At 44.2% G+C, this 21,416-nt stretch overlaps 1 protein-coding gene across 12 annotated transcripts in view; it reads right to left on the bottom strand.

Moving 5' to 3' along the window:
• TIAM1 (TIAM Rac1 associated GEF 1) overlaps positions 1-21,416 on the bottom strand; it is a 466,993-nt gene that overhangs the window by 43,750 nt on the left and 401,827 nt on the right. For 11 of the 12 annotated variants that reach the window (XM_070785816.1, XM_070785836.1, XM_070785822.1 and 8 more), the window contains one exon: positions 11,722-11,825. In XM_070785816.1, the coding sequence (XP_070641917.1) occupies positions 11,722-11,825 (104 nt within the window). Of the gene's footprint in view, positions 1-6,669; positions 7,065-11,721; positions 11,826-21,416 lie in introns of those variants that run through there. The other variant, XM_070785863.1, reaches the window with a different exon arrangement.

The following is a 21,416-nucleotide window of genomic DNA, read 5'->3' as shown; positions in this document are numbered from 1 at the left end:
CATGACTCAAAGCCTGTGTTCTTAACTACTCTGTAAGAAGCTCAGCAATCAAAGGAAGATACAACCAAAGGCATTTCACCCAAAATACAAGGCTAATTCACTACTGGACTCTCAGTTCAGTGCACCATACATATTTACTTTGCAAAGCTGGAAGATGATTTGATAAGCTTGGCATCTCCCTGTCTCTATTAAAAACTGACATGGAGGCAACTTTCTAGATAACCATAGATACTTGTATTTTTATGTATTTTAAAGTTTCCATCTCTCCAGCTTCTCCAAGGCAGGAAGATTCCAAGACTAACCCCACTACTACCACCAGCCCCGCCGCCTCCCTACTCCTCCAGCTAAAACTAAGGGGCATTGGGCCCTGAACAAGACCTCAATAGCTCAGTCCCCACCCAATTGTCCAGGATGGGTCAAGCGGAAGTTTGGGATTCTAGAATTCGAAAATTCCAAGTCTCCAAGTTAGGCAAAACAGTTCTTCAAAGCAAGGGCCAAAGACGGAGCACTGAAAACCCCAGGGCATCAGTAGCTCTCCACCTTTGCTCCATGGAGGAATCACCTGGGGAGCTCTTAAACCACTCCCAATGCCCAGCACACCCTCCAGATCAATTCAGAGTCTCTGGGGACTTCTCTGGTGGTCCAGGGGTTAAGAATTTTGCCTGCCAAGGCAAGGGACACAGGTTTGTGCCCTGGTCTGGAAAGAGCCCACACTCCATGAGGTGACTAAGCCTGTGTGCTGCGACTACTGAATCCTGAATGCCCTAGAGTCCGTGCTCCACAACCAGAGAAGCCCCTGCAATGAGTAGGCCAAGCACTGCAACCAGAGAGAAGCCACTGCAATGAGAAGGCCAAGCACTGCAACCAGAGAGTAGCCCCTGCTCATCGCAACTAGGGAAAGTCCGTGTGCAGCAGCGAAGACCGAGCGCAGCCAAAAATTTGGTGAAAAATCAGAATTTCCAGGATGGGATGTGCAAGTGTTTGTATCTTTTAAAGCTCTCCATGGTATTACTCTACAGGCTATTATTTTGTAGCACAGAATCTATTGATAGTTTATTAACATTTGTTCAAAATGTACCAGTCTAGAGATGTTTGATGTATATCTCTTTGAAACTGGTGGTTGCCTTCTTGGACTTCTCTTTCCTACTTCTCTTGTCCAGTTTACCCCCAGGAAATACAAAGTGTTTCCAATAGAGCAAATAAAGAATTACTTTTTCTATCACCCGTCTCCTCACTCCTAACAGTGAACATTCTGAGAAGAACATCCTTCCAAAACCAACCATGAGTGCACAGAGCTGAAAGTCATGGTTGGCATTTTGTGGAGAGCACCGGAGCCAAACCAAGTGTATCCCACGGCGGCAACATCACTCATTATCAGAGAAATGCAAATCAAAACCACAATGAGGTACCATCTCACGCTGGTCAGAATGGCTGCTATCCAAAGTCTACAAACAATAAATGCTGGAGAGGGTGTGGAGAAAAAGGAACCCTCTTACACTGTTGGTGGGAATGCAAACTAGTTCAGCCACCATGGAGAACAGTGTGGAGATTCCTTAAAAAACTGGAACTAGAACTGCCATATGACCTAGCAATCCCACTGCTGGGCACACACACAGAGGAAACCAGAATTGAAAGAGACACGTGTACCCCAATGTTCATCGCAGCACTGTTTATAATAGCCAGGACATGGAAGCAACCTAGATGTCCACTGACAGACGAATGGATAAGAAAGCTGTGGTACATATATGCAATTGTTAAACACAGAGAAAGGCTACAGCAGCTAACATTAACCTGCCTTCCCCTCATTAGCATACTGACTTTGCCTCGTTAGCATACTGCCTTCTGCTTATTAGCATAGCCCAACGGGAAGGAAGCCCGAAATAAAGCCAGGACAAGGACATGGGAAATCAGAACCTAACAAGGATGCATTAGTAGCAATGTCATGACAGGAAAGGGGAGAGCCAGGACCTAAATCCACATGATTATTGATCCAAATCTCTTAAGGTTACACAGCTTATTTATTGATAGCACAAACTCTGGTCTTACATGCCAGGATGTATCAGTTACCTGTCAATGGCACTATTAAATGCTTCCTATGGAATCAATGTTTCCAACACTGAATATGCCCCAAAGAATTCTCCCTTTGGTGACTGATGAAAAGCTCATCAAAATGGGCTGAACTCTATGACATGTGAATTATATTCTAAAAAGGCTGTTAAAAAAGACAGACTACTAGTTTTTCATCAAAGCCTATTTCAGTAGAAATAAAGTTTTATCTAGTTATGTTAGGATTTTACAAACTCAATGTCATCATTAAATATTAACCATAAAATATGGATTTGTCTTAATAATTAAAAAGGAACGAGTAGATCCATTTTGACAAAAATGTCCACATCTTTGAGATAATCTTATGGTAACTGTAATAGGCAATTATAATAGGCATTATAACACAGACATTATGGAAGAGGGGAGGGTGTGCCTCACTAAAATGAAAATTCCATGGAAAGAGAATGATCACAGCTGACAGCTTAAGTACCATGCCCTCCAGCTGATCCCAAACTCTCCTGTGTCACTTTGATTTGTCACTCGCCAACACAACAAATGTATAACTGGCACCTTCGCTTACACAATGCTTTTCTAAATATCCCAGCTCTAACAGCAGCTGCCTGCCATTTACATGCAAATTAATATCCTGGCTATTATTCATGATATGTAAATCCATCACCGTATTCCCATCAGAGACACAGTAGACCTTTCTGCAGTTTAATCATTTAGACAAGTCGTCATACAAAATCCAATGTCCTCATCAATTATACCAAGGATGCCCCAGGCCTTAAGATGCCCCATGCCAAGTTATAACCTGGGGACTCTGACACACATCAAAAACAGGACACTTCCCTTGGTACCCCCAATTCACACCATGCAGACTTGCCATTCTCAGCACTATTTGGTTATAATAACAAAAGGCATGACATGGAGTTTCTGGGTTTTCATCCCCTCCACTTCTTCATAAATACTCGGAGGTTTTCATTTTTAAGAGTGTGAGTTTCAGTGAGGGTCATCCAGGTGATGTCTGCTTTTCAGAGAGCAGAACGGCACACTTTGTCCTTGCATCCGAGCTCTGTGGGGCCCCAGGTTGCTTGAATTCCCGTCTCTGCTGCTAGGAGATGGGTCAGCTTGCTTATACCAATATGGGAACTGAGAAGTGGTTTTGCTGGTTGACAGTAGAGCTGACTGAACCCCAGGCTCCCTGGGTCCCAGGTCTGCAGACCCACTGTCAGCAGATCATCGGAAGACACACGTCTCAACATTTAGACCTTCTGTAACCTGGACCCTTGTCTCTATTCACTTCCATCTCCCTTCTCAATCCCATGGTCCATACTCTTATGATAATCTTCTTTTTTTATGCAAGTATAATTGACTTTTTTTATGTGTGTGAAGTTGCTTAGTCATGTCTGACTCTTTGCAATCCCATGGACTGTAGCCTACCAGGCTCCTCTGTCGATGGAATTCTCCAGGCAAGAATACTGGAGTGGGTTGCCATACCCTCCTTCAGGGAGTCTTCCCGACCCAGGGATCAAACCTGCATCTTGTGGGGCTCCTGCATTGTAGGCAGATTCTTTACCACTGAGCCACCTGGGAATCCCATAGTTCCCCAGGCTATACAATAAATTTTTGCTGTTTATTTTATATTAAAAAAAAGAAAGAGTGTGAGTAGAGTTCCTGACTTGGCCTATGTCACGTTCACCACCTCTAAGGCTTGGTACCCTGATTTAATCAAGCCCATGGGGGGAACTCAGGTCATGTAGGCCAGGTCTTTGGTGCTCTACACCTAGCCATCTCCTACCAACACCACCTCAAACAGCCAGCTTCCTCACCTTCCTCCTGACACACCCCTCCTGAGCCAGATCCTGGGTTATAATAGGAAAGGAAATACCTTTAGCATCCCAGGAGACACCTCCAAATTTCCTTGAGTTCTCTTCTGAGAGTTCAGAGCCTTAGGTGTCCCTTCCTTATAAGACACCTTCTTTCTATGCTAAAACAGATTTACCCAGTGGAGTCTCTGAAGTTGACGGCGGAGGGGAACGGGGACAGTTTCTCCACTGGCAACCCTGTTCTCTGATTCAAGGTATAAACTCTCAGGTTTATCACAAGGAAATGGGTCAACATAGCCATATGACTCCAGGTTATCTAACTAAATAATAAGTTTAATAAAGTAAACTTAAATAAGAACACATAGACTAACCAGCTATACAGTACATATGGGCTCCCCAGGTGGCACTAGTGAGATATTGCCAAGGGGTGTTATTTATAATGCTCTTAGTGAAAGTTTTGCTTGGAAACAATTATTTTCAAAGGATGTCATCAAGTTTGAGAACTCTGTTTCACAAAATATTACCCATCCCCAAAAAAATCCTTAGAAGGAAGTATGAAATGCAGGTTGTCTTTGAAAGTGAAAGTTGCTCAGTCATGTCCGACTCTTTGCAACAGTCTATGGAATTCTCCAGGCCAAAATACTGGAGTGGGTAGCCCTTCCCTTCTCCAGGGGATCTCCCCAACCCAGAGACTGAACCCAGGTCTCCCACATTTACCAGCTGAGCCACCAGGGAGGCCCAAGAATACTGGAGAGGGTAGCCTATCCCTTCCCTTCTCTAGCAGATCTTCCCGACCCAGGAATCGAACCGGGTTCTCCCCTATTGCAGGTCATCTTTAGAATACCTCTAATCTAGGGATTTTCCACGTGGTAGCCCAGTTCTTAAGTCTCCCTGTCCCCACACTGGGGTCAAACTTCTTTGCATCAAACTCTGATAGGACCTTCTCCAGAAGGTAGCTCAGCCAGGACACAGGAGGCAGGAGGAGTCGAATGCGGTGCTTTCCCTGCTCGATTGCTAAGTGCTACATAGCATCTTGATCATTTACACATCAAGCACTACAGCCCAGAAAGAGAGCTGCCCTGAGAGGTCCTCAACACACCCCTAAAGTCCAAGTTTCCCAGAACTGGTGCAAGTAGTGAAAGGACTGCTGGAAAGGAGAAGACAGACACAGTTTCTCTGAATCCAAACGTCTCTCCCCTGCTTGAGGACTGCCATCAGGCATCTTAGAAATGGAAAGCTCTTATGGGCATTTCCAAGCTGCCCGTTTAAACCTGTTAAAGGGTGGCAGAGCCATTCCCACCGTCAGGACGAAGAATTATCCACCCAAGATACGAAGATGAACAGGACAATGGCAGGAAGAAATGGGCTACTTTCCTGACTTCTGCCTGAAGTGCAGTGTTTATAATATCGCTTTCTTCCTGTGGGAGATGAAAAGAAAGTACAAAAAGAGGGGGTAGGCTTTTAAGTGCACACTATCAACTCGGGCTACCCAGCTGTTAAAGCTCTTCCTGTTATGCAACCACTGAAGGCAATTTCTATCTCAGGATGAGTTCAGAGTTCTAAAACTGTCCTTTGAGTCCGCCTGATTTAACACCCCCCACAGGTTTAAAAGGGGCCAGGGTGGCCTAAAATCTTGCAGCCTTTATTTAAGCTTTCGTGACAAACACACACCAAAGCAACATACTCCGTCATTTCAGAGACCATCATATACAACGATAGTCCCTGGAGTTCTCTGTTACCTCTTCCGTCTCCTTTTGAACAAACTCTGAAGGAGAAAAATTCAAGAAGGTGAAGGCTTATTTGAGTAAAACAGCTGTACTCACTGTCCAAGTTCATATTTCATTACATGACACAAAATCTAACCGTCAGTAGGCTCTGGTATGAATAGTAAACTATTCCTCCCCATTAACGCACCAAAAATATTTATTAAAGAGGTAAGAAAGGGTGGGATAAATTGGGAGACTGGGATTGGCATATATACACTACTATGCATAAAAGAGATAACTAATGAGACCCTACTATATTACACAGGAAACTCTACTCTGTGCTGTCTTGACCTAAATGGAAGGAAATCTAAAAAGGAGGGTGGATATATATGTATGTATGTGTGTGTGTGTGTGTGTGTGTGTGTGTGTGTATAAAACTGATTCACTTTCCTATACAACAGAACTAACATACCACTGTAAATGTATAACATTGTAATACTCCAATATAAATTATATTTAGAAAAGAAAGTGGCAACAATTACCATAGGAATTGGCATATACAATATAGGTCAATTGATGTTAAATCATTAACACATACCCTGAGCCAACACTAATAAATCCACCTCCTTCTCAAGTAAGTAGAAATAGTCAAAATCACTTAAAATTTTATAGGAGACAAACTGAACATCCATCTTCCAGAAACGCTTGCTGAATACTTAGGCTAACTTATGGGGGGCAAGAGGGGGAAAGGGAGACAAATATCTTCAAACTCTCAACATCCAAAAGAAAGAGGGAGCAATTCAGATAATTACGAATAATAACAATCCATCTTTCCATCATTTAAAAATGAAAAACCAGACACACGTAAAGATTCCAGGCAAACTTGACTTCACACCAACTACTGATGCCCCACCCCCATGCTAAAATAGATAATTCTCTCTCAACAAAGGGATCTAAAGGGCAGAAAGATGAAGGATGCAGACACGGGACAAGCGTATCACCATCATTTGAACTGGGAAACAGACTAGCTAGAAAGTCGTGACATAAACAAAGGCTGGCAAGAAAGCCAGAATTCAAACAGTGCTCACCAGATGAAGCGTCCGGTATACAGAATCGCTGGACTTGCCATTGTTTTCAATCCTGGGCTTGCGCTTTATTTTCCACAATGCAGACATCATCAGGAAGGTATTGTCATGATAATTCTACCTCCTGACACGTTCAGCACAGAGATAGGAGTTTCTTAAACACTCGGAGAGTACCGAGTGCCTTCGGGCTCCTGAGCAAGCATCCTTCATCCAGACAGCCCATGCCGGCTCTGCCACGAGGACCTACCTACAGCTGCATCTCTTTACAGAGGACAGCAGCAGCACGATCCCAGCAGCAGCTCCCGCTGCCCAGCAGTGCCCTCTGGGAGGGTGGCAAAGGCTACCCGATGGACAAGAAAGCTTTGATTTCACCTGGCTAAACAGCAGAAGTTCCAGAAATGGAGAGCCAAGCAGCGAGAAAACAATGCAAAAAAAAAAAAAAAAAAAAAAGCCTCTCTGGCATGTGAGCATCTCTACTCTGCGGACTGAGATCAGCTGATTGGCCAGCAGCCTGCACTGCACAGGAATACTAAACCCGCCCGGTTCAAACAACTTCGAAGACACCCCTCGAAGAGTCAAGTCAGGAGCAGGCACTAAAAACCCAATTTATTATTTAAAAAAAAACAAAATTTGATGTTTTCACGTTTTCCCTGAACGCTTTGTTACAAAAGCAAACATTTCCAAGACAATCACACTGTGAGTTAAAAAGATAAAAGAAGGCTTTCCCATCGGAAATGCTCTGAAAATGAATGACTCTCATACATCAGCTACTACGGGGAAAACAAAATCACAGCTGCCAGGGGTCTGGAATGGAGGACGGGACTGCCCGGAGCTAATTAGCATTCATTTCAAGGGACAAGAGTTTTTTATTAGAAGCAGGGAAACAAGTCGGGGGCAGAGGTGGTGGTGAGGAGGTCCTTTGAGGTTGTCACCCACAGTCACAAGAGCAAGCAGGCGACTTACAGAGAGAAAGGCCGCCAGGCTGCCCCTGCAGTGTGAAAGTCCCACCCCCCTCCCCATGGACGTGACATTCCCCTGTCACCACCGCTCAGCAACAAAACTCACAATTATCTATTTGCTCAACCCCAAAAGACCACACATAGCAAGAACTGCAATCAGAAAAATTTGTAAAAACAAAACTCCAACATGCTTATCCTTATCCTGCCCACTGTTTCATGAAGACAATTCACTTAGGAAGAGCAGCAACAACATTAAACAAAAACCAACAGTCTTCATGCATTCAGCCAGAATTTTTAAAACATGATTACTTGTTTCATTTCACTTGTTTGTTTGTTTGTTTCTCTTTACTTTTATATTCTACACCTAGTCTGGAGCATTCAAATTAAGGTGAAATTGTCCTTCCACTATTAGGCAGCTTACAACTTAAATTTTGATGCTTTTGAATTGTGGTGTTGGAGAAGACTTTTGAGAGTCCCGTGGACTGCAAGGAGATCAAACCAGTCAATCCTAAGGAAATCACCCCAGAATATTCATTGGAAGGATGATGCTGAAGCTGAAGCTCCAATACTTTGGCCACCTGATAAAAAGAGCCGACTCACTGGAAAAGACCCTGATGCTGGGAACGATTGAGGGCGGGAGGAGAAGGGGACGATAGAGGATGAGCTGGTTGGATGGCATCACCAACTTAATGGACATGAATCTGAGCAAACTCCGGGAGACACTGAAAGGGAGGGGATCCTGGCATGATGCAGTCCATGGGGTCACAAAGAGTCAGACATGACTGAGCGACTGAACAACAACAACTTAAAAATGAATGTTTGCTTTTTTCTCAAGAAAAATCACACAATGATATAGGGGCTATATTAAAAGAATACCTTAATCAAGAAACTTAAAATATACACTTGCTGTTACTTTAAATCATGATAAAAGATACTCACAAAGCTTAATAAGCATTAGAAAAATACTTAAGTGGCTAATGAGTATATAGTTGACTCTTGAACAACTGAGGGGTTAGAGGTGCCAAACATCTTCAAAATCAAAAATCTACATATAACTTACATTTCCGATCACCCCCATAAACATAGTTCTTACATATCCACGTTTTTCCTCCACATCCATGGTTCTGCATCTGTAGATCAAACCCAGATTGGCTATGGACTATTGGAAAAATATCCACCTATAAACAGACTCTCCCAATTCAACCCCGTGTTGTGCAAAGTTCAACTGTATCTAAACTGATCTATTAATTAATTAATTACTTCAGTCATTAACTACTTCCTTCATTTTTTGAAACCTGGTATTTACTACCAGACCATACCCATCTGGCCAGGAGGTCATTTTAGCAAAGCAGTAAAGAACACAGAGCCGTGTTTTGCCCTCTCAGAGCTGTGTGACCTTCAGTAAGTTGCTTAACCTGTTCCAAAATCATCATCTATAAAATAGAGGGAATAACAGTATCTGTTTCCCAGGGGTATTTTGAGGATGAGACTGGTTAATGCTAGAATAACACCCAATATATACAAGATACTATAGACGGTAGAGAATCTGCCCACAATACAGGAGACCTGGATTCGACTCCTCGGTCGGGAAGATTCCCTGGAGAAGGGAATGGCAACCCACTTCAGTATTCTTGCCTGGAGAATCCCATGGACAGAGGAGCCTGGCGGGCTACAGTCCACAGGGTCGCAAAGAGTCAGGCACAACTGAACAACTAACACCAGCACACATAAGTATTGTGTGTTAGCCACTCAGCTGTGTCTGACCCTTTGTGACCCCATGGATTAGCTCTCATTTATTACTAATAACAGAACTGTTCAAACAAAGATAAAATCTGAAATCAACTCCACACTAGGAAGCAGTGCTTTCAAGTAGAGAATCATGGTGCTTCCTACATCCAACCTGGAAAAAAGGACTATGATCCTAACCTCTGGTGTCACTGAGGCCACTGTATGTTCTTTAAAAATGCTCAGATCATCACCCAAACTTGTCAATACCTTTGCAGAAATTCTCTTTTATGAGCGCCGTCTGCGCCTTTCCACAGTGAACTCCAGGAATAGCATCTCCTGCCGCTTTGTTTGACCCTGTCTGCTCCAGGCACGTTCCAGGGCTTTGCTCTCAGGAGAAAGAGCCGTGAAGCCAGAGAGGCACCTGGGATGAGGCGACAGAACCCTGGGCCTCTTCCTTCCTCCCTGTTGCCAGGACCTCATATTACAGAGGGCCCTGCTAAGGCCTCCGTGACTCACTGCATGTAAAGCGGAAACAGTCCCTTAAAATCCACAAAGGCAGGGGAACACTGGGCTACTGGAGCGAGGTAAAAGGGATCCAAGTTTAAAAGTGTTAAAAAATGAATGTCTTAGACACTGTATTCCCAAATCAAATCAGAGACTGAAAATAACACGTTTAGCTTAATAACACAATGATTTAATAAAGAGCCTTCAAAATACCTTATATTGCATGGAAATATCTATTTCTCTCAAGGGCCATCACCCTCCCCCACCTTCCCAAGAAAGTAGGTAAAAGGCCACATAAATAAAAAGGAACTATAAACAAGCCTTTGTCTGTGTTTTTGGCTTTAAATGAAACATATATTTCCGTTTACTGGCTTTTAAATTAATAACTGACCACATAAAGGCTTTCAGTCTGTAAATATTAAATTTATAAATGTTACAATTACTTTCAAATACTAAAATTTACAGTGTTCAACTTAAGACACTGAGAATGATGATCCTATGATGGCAAAAGAGAAACATACGGGTAAAAAAAAGATATTGAAGAGAGTCAAACACAGGCACTCAAGAAATTCCTACATATGGGTGTGGGACTTATGTATACCTATGGGGACATATGTATACCAAGAAAATTCTGTAAAGCAATTATCCTTCAATTAAAAAATAAATAAATTTTTTTAAAAAAGAAAGTCCTACAAAGATATATGAAGACAAAAAGAGACACAAACACATGCACATAGAAATGCAGGTTTTTAAAACAATCTTTTCCTATTAAGTCTAATTCCATTAACAGTGGACTTCCCTGGTGGCTCAGATGGTAAAGCATCTGCCTGCAATGCGGGAGACCCAGGTTCAATCCCTGGGTCGGGAAGATCCCCTGGAGAAGGCAATGGCACCCCACTCCAGTACTCTTGCCTGGAAAATCTCATGGACAGAGGAGCCTGGTAGGCTGCAGTCCATGGGGTCGCTAAGAGTCAAGGACGACTGAGCGACTTCCCTTTTCCATTAACAGTATCAGTTATATTTTTTGACCCACTGCATCATCCAATCACTGGACAAGGGCAAGAAGCACCCTGATATTGTAGATGAGAAAACAAAAGTATAATTTAAAGTTATATGATTTGTTCAGGTTAAATGACTGGTAAACGTCAAGCAATATTAGATAAGCAAGGGAACCAACATAAATATGTCAACTACATTCTCAAAAAAAAGATGAATAAATACGGACATAATCACACATGCTTTTTGCTGCAGAGGCATCTTTCGGCTACAGGTAATAGAGGTTTTAAATTGGGACCCTGTGATGAAAAGAGGTTACTGACACATGGAACACTTTAGGAAGTGGAAATAAAGCATGATGAATTATGGAAAACAAACTCATAACAGCACCCAAGAATCAGAATAAGAACATCGTCACAGCGCTCAAGCAGCTGAGCACGCTGTATTTGGATGGACAAATCGATGGTCTCTTCCCCTTTAATGTAAAAGATGTTCGCTCTTCACAAGAACTAAACAGAGATCATGCAAATGCGGTTCCTTATAGAAACCGTGAGTAGCAGGAAAGTATACCTGACCCAGTTACACTCATGATGCCTCTTCCTCATACAGAAAGGGAGGACATAAGAAGGAAACAGGATGGACACAGACTTTAGTTCATTAAGAGTGAGCTCTGGCTTATATTGTCACATCTGGGTTTGTTCTCACGGCTATCATTAGGATGCCATATCCTATTTAGTGACCTCTCAGAAGTAGAAACACTTCCGTCCCGTGGAGGGGCCTTCCCACCACACACAGCTGCAGAGGTGACATGTCAGCTGTGATTCTTTGGTGGTTTGAGACATGGGATGTGAAAATGGAAATCTCTCACCTTGCTGCTGTGATCAGTATCATCTGAGGATTCCAAGTCCGGCCCTTCCACCTCCTCCGGAGCAGCCTCAGCACTGCTGCCCTGCTCGCTGCAGAGGCTGTGGCCTGCAAGATGAAATCACACACGGGTCAGCACATACAGCCACCGCCACAAGGGCGAGGGAGCATGGCGTCAAGCTCACGTGCACTCAGTCATGTCCCACTCTTTGCAACCCCACGGACTGCAGCTCGCCAGGCTCCTCTGTCCATGGGATTTCCCAGGCAAGACTATGGGAGCAGGTTGCCATTTGCTGCTCCAGGGGATCTTCTGGACCCATGGATGGAACCCGCATCTCCCTGGCACCAAGCCAACCGGATAGCCTCAAGCCTATGATGTGCCCATATATTGTTAAACCCTCCAAGTATGGGCGCCACGACCCTGGTTCAATACATGCTAGTTTAGCTGTCTTTATCATTACCACTATTATTATTACTTTATAATACGTTTTTACTATTTATAATATATATTTTATAATACACAATATTTGCTATGGACTGAATGTTTATCAGCCCTGAATAGTCATTGGAAGGACTAATGCTGAAGCTGAAACTCCAGTACTTTGGCCACCTAATGCAAGGAACTGACTCATTAGAAAAGATCCTGATGCTGGGAAAGATTGAAGGCGGAAAGAGAAGGGGATGACAAAGGATGAGATGGCTGGATGCCATCATCGACTCAATGCACATGAGTTTGGGTAAACTCTGGGAGTTGGTGATGGACAGGGAGGCCTGGCGTGCTGCAGTTCATGGGGTCACAAAGAGTCAGACATGATTGAGCGACTGAACTGAACTGAACTGAATGTTTACCGCTCCCCCCCAACCCCTGCCAAATTCATATGTAAAGCCCTAACCACCAGTGGGGTATTAGAGATGAGGCATTTGGGAGCTAAGGAGGCTTAGAGGAGGTCTTGAGAGTGGACCTCCATGATGGGATTAGTGTCATTAGTGTCACTGGAAGAGAAACCAGAACTCCCCTCCTCTCCTGTGAGGTCACTGAAAACAGCCACCTGCAAGCCAGGAAGGGAGCCCTCAACAACAAGCCTGGCCTTGGACTTCCCAGCTCCAAAACCATGAGAAATAAATGTCTGTTGGTTAAGTCACTCAGTCCAAGGTGTCTGTCACCACAGGCCCAGCTAATACAATAATTTATGATATATACGCATGCGTGGTAAGCTGCTTAAGTCGTGTCCGACTCTTTGCGACCCTATGGACTGTAGCCCATGAGGCTCCTCTGTCCATGCGATTCTCCAGGTAAGAATACTGGAGTGGGTTGCCATGCCCTCCTCCATGCCTTCCTAAACCCAGGGACAGAACCCATGTCTCCTGGAGCTCCTGCATTGCAGACGGGTTCTTTACCACTCAGCCACCGGGGAAGCCCATAATACATATAATAAAACTTAAATAAAATTAAATTAGGAGATTCGATTGATTTATAATCAACAAATTAATTGTTGGATCAATTAATTGCTAGGACAACTGAATAAAGCATTTTGAGAAGAACATTTTAAAAATAACTGTTTTGGGGCACCCCTGGTGGTTGCGTGGTTAAGAATCCGCCTGCCAATGCAGGAGATAACAGGTTCAGTTCCTGGGCTGGGAGCATCCCACATGCTGTGGAGCAACTAAGGCATGTGCCACAACTGCAGACCCTGTGCTCTAGAGTCTGAGAGTGGCAACTACTGAGCCCACGTGTCATAACTAATGAAGCCTGCTCGCCCTAGAGCCCATGTCCTGCAACTAGAGAAGCCACCTCAATGAGAAGCCTGTGCCCTGCAATGAAGAGTAGCCCCCATGGACTGCAACTACAGAAAAGCCCATACAGCAACGAAGATCCAACACAGCCAAAAATGAATAAATACAATTATTTAAAAAACACGAATAACTGCTTCATAGACATCATCTGGCAAACTTCAAACATCTTATAACACCCACTCTTTCCACCATATTCCATGCAGAAGTGCAGGCAACTTTCTTTCCTATTTTACCAAGTCCTAACTCCAGTATTCTTGCCTGGAGAATCCCACAGACAGAGGAGCCTGGCGGGCTCCAGTCTATGGGGTCGAACACGACTTAGTGACTAAAGGGTTGACTACAATGGTTGGCTACGGTAAGCCCTGTGCTGGGGAAGAGAACATTAAGATCACTTTCCTCTGGGAGGCTTCTCAAATTTAAAAAGCATCTGAGCTGCCTGGGGATTTCTGTCATGCAGATTCAAACAGAATAGGGTCAGAACTATGATTCTGCATTTCTTACATACTCCATGATACCAATCAACACTGCAGGTCCATGGACCAGACCAGGAGCAACAAGTCTCTCGGATATTTACAAACCTCTAGCTAGTCTGATAAGAAATTGGTTTGATGACTATTAGAATATTCCAGGCACTAGGTCAGGGACTACAGCACCATACTGTAACCAGATAAAAGAAAAGGAAAGAAAGAGAAGAAACATGGGTAGAAGGAGCCACTTTCTGACTCCTGGGATGAAAGTGTCAGTCTGAAAAGAGGCTACCTTACTCCAGTGACACCATCACAGTCATGAGCCTGTGTTTGGCATCACATTCAGATCAGATTCTAGGTTGACTGGGAAACTAAGGGAAGAAGCCAAGCCCTGAGCAAACCTTGCTCCAGAACTGCATCCTGTGGTCCCCTTCCCTTCCTCTGGAAGGGAGCACCAAGGAAGCGAAGCTTGCATGGTTTGTAAGTTTCTGTCTGTGCCCACCCTTCCTGCGCCTTTGCTCTGGCTCTGCGATTTTCCTGCACTTCTTTTAATTACTAACTCACTATAAATCCCATGGACAGAGGAGCCAGGAGGCTACAGTCCATTGGATTGTAAGAATTGAACACGACTTAGCAACTAAACCACCACCACTCAATAATATGGTGGAAGCTGCCAAAGAAAGTTCAGTTAACTTGGTGGACATCAACTATGTCATACCGTCACCGCCAGAGGGGGGCAAAATAGTGATTGAATACTTGAAATGTGGGCAATGATCTAGATGCTGGGGCTAGAGAGGAGGAGAAGATTTGAACAGCATTAAGCTCTGAAATGGCAGGAACCATGGCTCCCTCAGCAGTAGGCTGACAGCCAGGCTGTAAGACACACGAGGTCACCTTCATGCTGCAGTCTGCACAATGGTAACCCCCATTCTGTACAGCCAGATGCCGTGATCCTGCATATCCCCACTGCACATTATAATGCCTGGGGTCAGAGGATGCTCACAAAACAGTGGGAAACGAATGAAAGGATTTCCATTGCTAACACAGGCCAGGTATCCTGAAAAGGAAGCAACCCCCCACCCTAATTCTACAAAAACACTTACAAATGCTAAGTAAAATAGAACAGAATCCTTTTTATTTCATTTTTATTATTATTATTTTCTGCTCATACTGCACAGCACGTGGGCAGTTCCCCAACCAGGGATCGAACCTCTGCTCCCTGAAGTGGAAGCAGGGAGCGGTAACTACTGGACCACCAGGGAAGGCCCCCTGAATCCTTTTTAAACATAAAGCTGAGCTCTAAGAAACCCCAGAGTCCAAAATGAAGACAAAGGAAGCTGGAGCAATGGGCCCGTCCCAAAGCCATGGCAGGGCTAGATAACTCACCATCTACCTCCAAACTCCATATCTACCTCCAGCGCAGTGTTTCCTAAAGGGGGTGGGATGCTGTTGGTGTCAGGAGGGGACAACGTTTGGGAAGAAAACTACACGTGGCAGGTACACAGGGCACTAACCTCCCTGGGCCTGGGCACGGAACACCGTCTGCATTCCCCAGTCACTGTCACAATTAAAAAGACATGCGAACACAGCCCACCAGCAGAATCAGTGCCACCTGGGAACACAGCCCTGGAGGCCTTGGCTTTAACTGAAGTCAGAAGACAGAAAACAGGTGTTGGTCAGTACAAGTCAGGGAGTTACAACCAAATCTCCCACGTTCATAGGGTTCTCTTGAAGGACTATACGCTCACCCTGAAAAGACAGAAAAAGACTTTTTTCTTTTTTTAAAGTACTGTGTACTCCATTGCAAGGAGTGATGCCGAAGCTCCAATACTTTGGCCACCTGATGTGAAAAGCCGACTCACTGGAAGAGACCCTGATGCTGGCAAGACTGAGGGCAGAAGGAGAAGGGGACAACAGAGGATGAGAAGAGTGGATGGCATCACTACTCGATGGACGTCAGTTTGAATAAACTCCGGGGAACAGTGGAGGACAGGGAAGCCTGGCGTGCTTCAGTCCACGGGGTCGCAGAGAGTCAGGCACGACCGAGCAGCTGAACAACAGACAACAAATGTATAAAACAGGTACAACTGATGAGAACATACTGCATGGCACAGGAAACTCTACTTAATGCACTGCTGTGACCTGAACGGGAAGGACACACAAGGGAGGGGATAACATGTTTACAGACGGCTGCTTCATTGGGCGATACAGGAGAAACTAACACAACACTGTAAAGCAGCTATATTCCAACAAAAATTTAAAACTAGATTAAAAATTAAAGTACTCACATGTGAAAGAGAAAAAAGAAAGAAAAAGAAGCTGATCTAACTCTGCCTATACTCTGGGATACAAGAGCGGGGAGAAAGGGGGGGCGCTTCTTGGAGACGAGACCTACGGGCTGGCCCCACGGGTGCTGGAGATTCAAATTTACACTATGTCCTCCATTCTGGAGACTCCGACATCTTCGTCTACTCGGGCTGGTGAAATTAAGACCGCAGACTGCGGGGGCTTAAACAACAGACGGTTATTTGTCTCAGTTCTGGAGACTGGAAGTCAAAGATCAGGGTGCCAATGCATTCCTTCCAGGGTGAGGCCCTTCCCCTGGCTGGCAGATGGCTGCCACCTCCCTGGTACCCACACGACCTCTCCTTGTGTGTGCAAGGTGAGAGGGGTGAACCCTGGTCTCTCTTCCTCTTCTTACAAGGACACTAATCCCATTATGGGAGCCCCAGCCGGTAACTTCATCTGAACCTAATTACCTCCCAACGGCCCCCAACTCCTAATAAACCTCCCGTTGTGGGTTAGGACTTCAATGTAGGAAATCTGGCAGAACACAAACATTCAGTACGTGATACTCAAGATGAAAAACTGCCTTAAAGTTTCTCTAAATTTGTATTCCAAGGGCCTCTGGCAGAAGGCAAGAAACAAGTCTGTTCTGGAGGGAATCACCCTTAATGATGGTTTCATATTAATGGTCAGGCATAAGCTTGGTCCAACAAGAACCACAATCCATCATTATACAACACAAGGAGAACCAGCTCCCCATGATGGAGACACAGCAGCCACAACAGGCAGAAGGAGATTTCCTAGGAATAATACCGTAATTATCAGATTGTCAAATGAGTATGCTGCAAAAAAAAAGAAAAAGGAACAACAAAAGAGAGACTTTCAAAAAAGATTAGGTAAATTTGTAAAATTTTTAGAAATGAGAGCTGTAAACAGTGAAATTAAGCACTCAATGGATAAGAATAAAAGCTTAAGAAAGACGTTTGAAAGGCCTATTTGAAGACATTACCTCACTAAAGCACAGACATCCTCAAATTCTCAAACTGTCAACACAAGACTGACATAATATCAAGTCAAAATAGTGTTCAAGAAGAAAAATTTACAATAAGAAACATTTGACAAAGAGTGAAAAAGCTTAGTAATACAGAACTTTCCTAAAAAAATTCTCTAAAGGATGTATTTTGGGTGGGAAAATATGTATACACACACATGCATAATCTGGTAGACAAGGTGAGATGATAAATAAGAGCTGATATACACACAGGACAAGCTCCAGGAGATGGTGAAGGACAGGGAGGCCTGGGGTGCTGCTGCTGCAGGGTCACAAGGAGCTGGACACGACTGAGCGGCTGAACAACACAACACAAACAGGCAAGTCACGACACTTCATGCACACATGCAAAAGGCATTTGTTCCAAAAACACAAGATGAAACTCAAGCCATAGTGGGTGACTGTACTTAAATCATTTCACGATCCTTTTATGCTTCAGGAGACGTTAAAATTTTAAGGGCAAAAAAAAAAAATTAAGGGCAACCACTGAATAGAATATAATTAGATTGTGTAAGTTGAAAGGGGAAAGTGGAATTTAGAAATTCAACCCAGAAGAGGACTAGAAAGGGCAGGAAGGATAAACGAGATCAAGATAGCAAAATATGATGAGAGAAACGAGCCAAGATATGTGGATCTTCTAAATAAATGTGATGTAGACTAAATGCAATATTAAACTTCATGTTTAGATAAAAACCAAAATAACGTCACACAAAGCCTCACCTACATGCTATACATAAGAAATAGACTAAACAAAAAAGACAAAGAAGACTGAAAGTATCGGGGTAGAAAATCAGGCAAACGTAAAGAATGCTCTTCAAATGCCAGACAAAATAGATTTAGTCAGACTACAGAAGAGGTAAACATCAAGAATTATTGAGCCTGACCCACGAGTGCATTTTAAACCCTACGCACAAGAATTTGAGGATGCATGTTTTTTCCAAGGATTAGCAATGTAGGCAAGCAGGCCACATATGAGGCTATAATATAAATCTCAACAAATAGCGAGGGATCTGAATTCAGACAGACCACACTGGCAGCATTATTTCTGGAACAAAATTTGCTATGAACGAGCAAAAGGCCAGTAATACCAAAGACAGTTTTAGAGGGGTGCGGCGGGGAAAGAAAAAGCGAGACTGGGGTACTTCCCCTTCCAGATATCAGCATGCATTTAAAGTTAACAGTAATACAAAGCAGTGCAGAATTAGCAAGAAGACAGGCTAACAGAACAGAGAGTCCCAGAAACAGCCCCACCCATGTGTGGAAGTGTGATGCACAGCAGATGTGGCACTGCAGATCCGGGGGAAAAGAATGGAACATTTGATAATGACTACCCACATGGGGAAACAAAAAGCTGGACCCTAACTCCCATCATTCACAAGAATCAGTGCCAGGGAAGTATAAACCAGAAAGGGAAAAGTTCAAAATATAAATCTTTCAGCAGGAAATAACAGAAGAAAATGTTTGTTACCCAGGGGAGAGAGAGAAGGATTTCTTAAACAAGAGAGAAAAAAGCACAAATCCTAGGAAACAGAAAATCAGATTTTACTAAAATTAAAAACTTTCCTTTGTCAAAAGGCAACACGAGGGCAACAAGATACACTGCAGACTGAGAAAAGTTATCTTCAACTCGTATAACTGGCCAAAGTACGAATATCTAGAATATAAAAGAAGTCCTATGAATCAATAAGTGTGGGTCTATCTGATTCTAAAACATATATTCTTTTTTCACCCCGTTGGCTCTGCTTCTGCCCTTAACTGAAGATAAAAATTAATAAAAGAGGAGAGACAGAGAAAAGGCAGCAAAGATGACAGTGATGATTCTTCCTGCTCCTGTAAGCATGGATCTCTGTGTCTGTCTCCACACCCCATGAATTTGGGCTGCTCTTGTGACCTGATAGATGGGGAAACAGTGGAAACAGTGTCAGACTTTATTTTTGGGGGGCTCCAAAATCACTGCAGATGGTGACTGCAGCCATGAAATTAAAAGACGCTTACTCCTTGGAAGAAAAGTTATGACCAACCTAGATAGCATATTCAAAAGCTGAGACATACATTACTTTGCCAACAAAGGTCCGTCTAGTCAAGGCTATGGTTTTTCCTGTGGTCATGTATGAATGTGAGAGTTGGACTGTGAAGAAAGCTGAGCCGAAGAATTGATGCTTTTGAACTGTGGTGTTGGAGAAGACTCTTGAGAGTCCCTTGGACTGCAAGGAGATCCAACCAGTCCATTCTGAAGGAGATCAGCTCTGGGATTTCTTTGGAAGGAATGATGCTAAAGCTGAAACTCCAGTACTTTGGCCACCTCATGCGAAGAGTTGATTCATTGGAAAAGACTCTGATGCTGGGAGGGATTGGGGGCAGGAGAAGGGGACGACAGAGGATGAGATGGCTGTATGGCATCACTGACTCGATGGACGTGAGTCTGAGTGAACTCTGGGAGTTGGTGATGGACAGGGAGGCCTGGCGTGTGTGATTCATGGGGTCGCAAAGAGTCGGACACGACTGAGCGACTGAACTGAACTGTGACTTGATTTGAACAGCAGCATGTGACCCAAGTGGTGATATGTGAATTCTGAGCTAAGGTCTCATGTGGCTTTACAGTTTGGGGTCTGATCCTCCAGGAATGCTGGACCATCATATGATAAAACCCCCAAGGTAGCCTCTTGAGAATGAAAGACCTCAAAGAAAGAGAGGTCCAGCCAGCCAATCACCAAATACGTGAAAAAGGCCAGCTTAACTCAGTCCCAGTCAAGCCCAAATGGCACAGCCAACGAGACTGACTGAGGCAAGGAGCGCAGACCAAGCACCCAGCTGAGCCCGGCCCAGCAGTGAGCAAATTAAATGGTGGTTTCCCGTGGTTTGTTACAAGGTAGTGGATGACCAATACGTGGTTAGCGGAACTTAAGTCATCAAAGAAAGCCAGAGAGGCAGGAATTGACAGTGGTGCCCTTTAAGAGAGCTGAAGAGAGATACCAGCATGGCAGGAACAGGGAATTAAACCAGGAAAAGCCACGTTCTTGCTCCCACACTTCAAGGCTTTCTCTGAACACCTCCCAGGGGAAGAGTTTATAGAACACCATTGTTGAGTTTCTACGCAACCCTATACAAACAGAATTTTGCAACTTCCTACTCTAGCTTCCTTTACCACAAGAGACTTTTCCTCTAACGACAGACACTGAAGGAATTATTTTCTTTGTCCCCATTTACTCACCAGTGCACATGCAGACAGCTCAGAGAACTGAAGACAGGCTAAGAGCGTGTTGAGGAAGCAAGAACAGGAAACTGCCTGTCCCACCTCTACTCTTCCCAACACCCAGCACATCACTACGTGGCACAAAGGAGGTGCCAGTGACACCTGGAACCAGAGACGGAACAGGGCCAGAACTAAAGGGACAGAGGATGAGCGGGGGTAGGCAATGGAGAGTTATTCAGCTATAAAACCAAAGGACGACAGAGGATGAGACGGTTGAATGGCATCACCAACTCGATGGACATGAGTTTCAGCAAGCTTCAGGAGTTGGTGGTGGACAGGGAAGCCTGGCGTGCTGCAGTCCATGGGGTCGCAGAGAGTCAGACACGACTGAGCGACGGAACTGAACCGACCTAAAAACCAAAGGAAATCTACTATATCTAACAACATGGATGGACCTTGAGGGCATTATGCTAAGTGAAATAAGTCAGAGAAAGAAAATACTGTACGATCTCACTTATATGTAGAATCTAAAAACAAGGCAAAAGCCCTCACGGACACAGAGAACAGACTGGAGACTGCCAGAGGTAGGGGGTGGTGGGGCAGGTAGGTAAAACGGGTAAAAAGGTAAAAATGTACAGTTATAAAATAAATAAATCATGGAGACGTACAACATTTGTTGCTGTCTAGTCACAAAGTCATGTACAACTCTTTGTGAACCCCATGGCCTGCAGCCCGCCGGGCTCCTCTGTCTGCGGGATTTCTCAGGCGAGAGTACTGGAGTGGGTTGCCACTTCCTTCTTCAGGGGATCTTTTGGACCCAGGGATGGAACCTGCGTCTCCCGTATTGCAGGCGAATTCTTTACTGCTGAGCCAGCTGGGAAGCCATACACACACACACACACACACAC

Source organism: Bos indicus, chromosome 1 (genome assembly GCF_029378745.1).
Source record: "Bos indicus isolate NIAB-ARS_2022 breed Sahiwal x Tharparkar chromosome 1, NIAB-ARS_B.indTharparkar_mat_pri_1.0, whole genome shotgun sequence".
In the NCBI taxonomy this organism is placed as follows: domain Eukaryota; kingdom Metazoa; phylum Chordata; class Mammalia; order Artiodactyla; family Bovidae; genus Bos; species Bos indicus.
The sequence above is the reverse complement of the archived record's forward strand: the minus strand, read 5'-3'. Positions and strand labels throughout refer to the sequence as shown.